The following is a 4,008-nucleotide window of genomic DNA, read 5'->3' as shown; positions in this document are numbered from 1 at the left end:
CCCTCCATCTTCTCCTTGGTGATGCTGATGTTTCTCTGTAGTTCAGGCAGGATGATCTTCATGAGGTTTCTCTCTGCTTCAACACTGGCCTCTCTCTCATAGCTCTCTCTCATCTCCTCCATCTCTGTCCTCTCTCTTTCTCTCTTGTCTCTCACTCTGATCAGCTTTCTCTCCATCTCCTCTCTCTGTGTAATCTCTCTATTTAACTCTCTCTCCATCTCCCTCCTCTTCTCTTCATCCCTCTCTTCTTTCATCTTTCTCTCCAGTTCTGTGGTTCTTTCATTTAATGTTCTAATTTCTCCTTCATGCTGTTGAATCTCTCCCTCCATCATCTTCAGAGACTCCTGAACATTTTTATCAAGTTCCTCTCTTCTCTCTCTCTCCTCCCTCAGTTTCCTCTCCTCCACCTCTCGCTCTTTCTGTATTATTCTCTCTATCTCTCTGAGCTGTTTCTCTGCCTCCTGGTAGGTCTCACTGCTGTAGAATCTCTCTCTGTTTCCTGACACCATCTCTTCTATCTTCTCTAGCAGCTGTGTGATCTTAGTGTCATCAGGCATGTCCTTAACGTTGACAAGGTGACACCTGTTCCCACATTTCTCTACCAGCTGCTGGAGCTCCTGGCTCCCTGTCTGGAGCAACTCCTCCACACTCCTCTCTCTCATCCCCTCAGCATGGGTGAAGAGGATCAGTGTGTGTCCCCAACAGCCCTCCCCAAACATATCCTCCATTTTCTCCAGCATCTTCCTCTCCACTCCTTCAGACGGCTCCACTGGAATCACCAGGAGGAAGGCGTGAGGTCCTGGGGCAGACAGACGGACACAACGCCCCACGTCCTGTCTCAGGCCCTTCTCAGAGAGTCCACTGCAGAACCAGTCTGGAGTTTCCACCACGGTCACCCGTCTCCCAGCCACCTCCCCCTCTCTGCTCTCACTGTGCTGGGTCTCTGCGGATGTGTGTGTGGGTGTGAGTGTGCTGGCCTGCCTCCCAAACTCCTCTGTGCCCAGGATGGTGTTTCCTGCTGTGCTCCCCCCCAGCAGCACCAGCCTCAGCTCAGACACAGCAGGAGACACTGGGGGCGCTGGACCTCCCACTGCAACACACACTGCAACACACACACAATCACAGACACACACACAAACACACACATAGCCACATAACACACAGACACATAACACACACAAGCACATAATACACAGAAAGAGTTAGAAAACCAGAAGTCTTTGTTACAGATGGTCCAGTTATCATAAGCTGTAGAACAATAGTGTGAAGTGTGAAGCTAATTTATGAAATGTGATAAATTAGCTCACTATAAATTATATTTACAACTTAGTGCTGCTAAAGACAATTTTCTTGCCAGCTTTTATATCCCTTCAAATACAGATGAGTTTTCAAAACATTAAATTAATCACAGACTCACAAACATGAAGACTTACTGTTTGGTTCATACCTCTCCATACTGTTTCTTCTCCTGACATGAGGAGGATCTGGATCTAGGAGTCCAACACAAAGAGAAACTGGATCAGAAGCCCATTCAGTTACTGTAGTAGCTACTGAAGTGTTTGACACTGTGAACAGCACTGAGTGAGACAGGATTAATGATACTGGGGAGGCTCTCCTCCTGATGCAACACAACACACACATATAGAGACTGACTCTCCTCCTGATGCAACACAACACAGACAGATAGAGACTGAGATTTAAAGGGAAAACAGGAACTGGAGCTGAGATGTGTGAGTATGTCAGAGTGTTAATACCATGTGAGTGAAAGTAGCCGTTCATTTAATGGGTAATTAGTTTAGAAAGAGAATCACTTTGATTGGTCATTTGGGCCTTAACACTTCTCTTCTCTCACACTCACCAGTCAGATGTTCTCTTTCTCTCTCCTCCAACTGTCTGTCTCTCTCCTCCAGCTTTCTGTCTCTCTCCTCCAGCTCCCTGCCTTGTTCTTGTAGTTGGGTTCTCAGGTCCTGTAGTTGACTGTTCCTGTCCTGCAGTTCCTTTTCCAGTGACTCCAGTTGTCTTTTACTGGTCTCCACCTCACTGGTCATGTTCTCCAGTAGTCCCTCTCTCTCCTTATCTCGTTTAGTCATGTTCTCTAGATCTGTCTCTGTCTCCTGGAGGAGTTTATTTCTCTCCTCTAGTTGTTGTTTTGTTTTCTCCATCTCGTTATTCTTATCCTCTAGTTGTTGTTTTGTCTTTTCCTCTAGTTGTTGTGTTGTCTTCTCCATCTCTTTATTATTGTCCTCTAGTTGTTGTTTTGTCTTCTCCATTTCTTTGTTCTTCTCCTCTAGTTGTTGTTTTGTCTTTTCCTCTAGTTGTTGTTTTGTCTTCTCCATCTCTTTGTTCTTGTCCTCTAGTTGTTGTTTTGTCTTTTCCTCTAGTTGTTGTTTTGTCTTTTCCATCTCTTTGTTTTTGTCCTCTAGTTGTTGTTTTGTCTTTTCCATCTCTTTAATCTTCTCCTCTAGTTGCTGTTTTGTCTTCTCCATCTCTTTGTTCTTTTCCTCTAGTTGTTGTTTTGTCTTCTCCATCTCTTTGCTCTTTTCCTCTAGATGTTGTTTTGTCTTCTCCATCTCTTTGCTCTTCTCTTCTAGTTGTTGTTTTGTCTTCTCCATCTCTTTGCTCTTCTCTTCTAGTTGTTGTTTTGTCTTCTCCATATCTGTATTCTTCTCCTCTAGTTGTTGCTTTGTCTTCTCCTCTAGTTGCTGTTTTGTCTTCTCCATCTCTTTGTTCTTCTCCTCTAGTTGTTGTGTTGTCTTCTCCATCTCTTTGTTCTTGTCCTCTAGTTGTCGTTTTGTCTTTTCCTCTAGTTGTTGTTTTGTCTCCTCCATCTTTTTATTCTTCTCCTCCAGTTGTTGTTTTGTCTTTTCTTTTAGTTGTTGTGTTGTCTTCTCCATCTCTTTATTCTTCTCCTCTAGTTGTTGTTTTGTCTTCTCTGTCTCTTTGTTCTTGTCCTCTAGTTGTTGTTTTGTCTTTTCCATCTCTTTGTTCTTCTCCTCTAGTTGTTGTTTTGTCTTCTCCATCTCTTTATTCTTCTCCTCCAGTTGTTGCTTTGTCTTTTCTTCTAGTTGTTGTTTTGTCTCCTCCATCTTTTTATTCTTCTCATCCAGTTGTTGTTTTGTCTTTTCTTTTAGTTGTTGTTTTGTCTTCTCCATCTCTTTGTTCTTCTCTTCTAGTTGTTGATTTGTCTTCTCCATATCTTTATTCTTCTCCTCTTGTTGTTGTTTTATCTTCTCCATCTCCACCAGTTGATTGCTTTTCTTCATTAACTCAGCAGTTGCCTTCTGCCATGCAAGAAAAGCTGGGAAGAAACATGTTGTGATATGTTCAGTGTTGTAGCGTTGACTATTTTATGAGTAGACAATTTCAATATCTAGTAAAAAAAAAACAGTGTACAGTTCATTTCCAATCCCTCTACTGCTTAATACTTTTGCATTTCTGCCACAGTCATGTTTCACTCAGACACTCAGGAAGCTTCAAAACATACACACACACCCACACCCACACCCACACACACGCACACGCACAATACAACTACTCCTAGTTGTAGTTTAGTTTAGTTTTAGTGAAATCGCTTAGTTGGTTGGCATGGCGACATGTACACAACTTGTACACAACTCGACTGTCTACAGTCGCCAGGATCTCCTAAACATTGGAGTACGGAGTGAACAATCCGTAAACAGCGACTTTACCCACACACACAGCATACCAGAGAATATAGCCCGGACAGCAGGCTCTCCGTGTATTGTCATTCCCACGGGCAGGAGGAGGAGGCGCCGAAATGAGAGGAGACAAAAGCGAGGCTGGTGTTTATGCGCAGCTGAGAAGACGACCGCATAAACTGCCACTTCCTAGCATCTTCCTCTCAAATGCCAGATCCATCACAAATAAAATGGATGAGCTGAAGCTTCAGATGGCAGCAAACGGACTTGTACAGGACTGTTGCATTCTGCTGATAACGGAGACCTGGCTCCACTCATCCATTCCAGATACGGCCATAGAGCTAGCAGG

The 4,008-nt window shown here is 43.7% G+C and overlaps 1 protein-coding gene across 1 annotated transcript; it reads right to left on the bottom strand.

Annotated features, from left to right (window-relative positions):
• Positions 1-227: 227 nt before the first annotated feature.
• Positions 228-2,504, bottom strand: LOC122128947 (GTPase IMAP family member 7-like; the record flags this gene model as incomplete). The annotated part of the gene is made up of 3 exons (XM_042704006.1): positions 228-943; positions 1,448-1,490; positions 2,289-2,504. Coding segments are annotated over 3 exons (975 nt in total), but the record flags the coding sequence as incomplete, so codon positions are not given.
• Positions 2,505-4,008: the final 1,504 nt, after the last annotated feature.

This window comes from Clupea harengus, unplaced genomic scaffold (genome assembly GCF_900700415.2).
Source record: "Clupea harengus unplaced genomic scaffold, Ch_v2.0.2, whole genome shotgun sequence".
In the NCBI taxonomy this organism is placed as follows: Eukaryota; Metazoa; Chordata; class Actinopteri; order Clupeiformes; family Clupeidae; genus Clupea; species Clupea harengus.
This window is presented reverse-complemented; position numbering and strand designations above follow the sequence as displayed.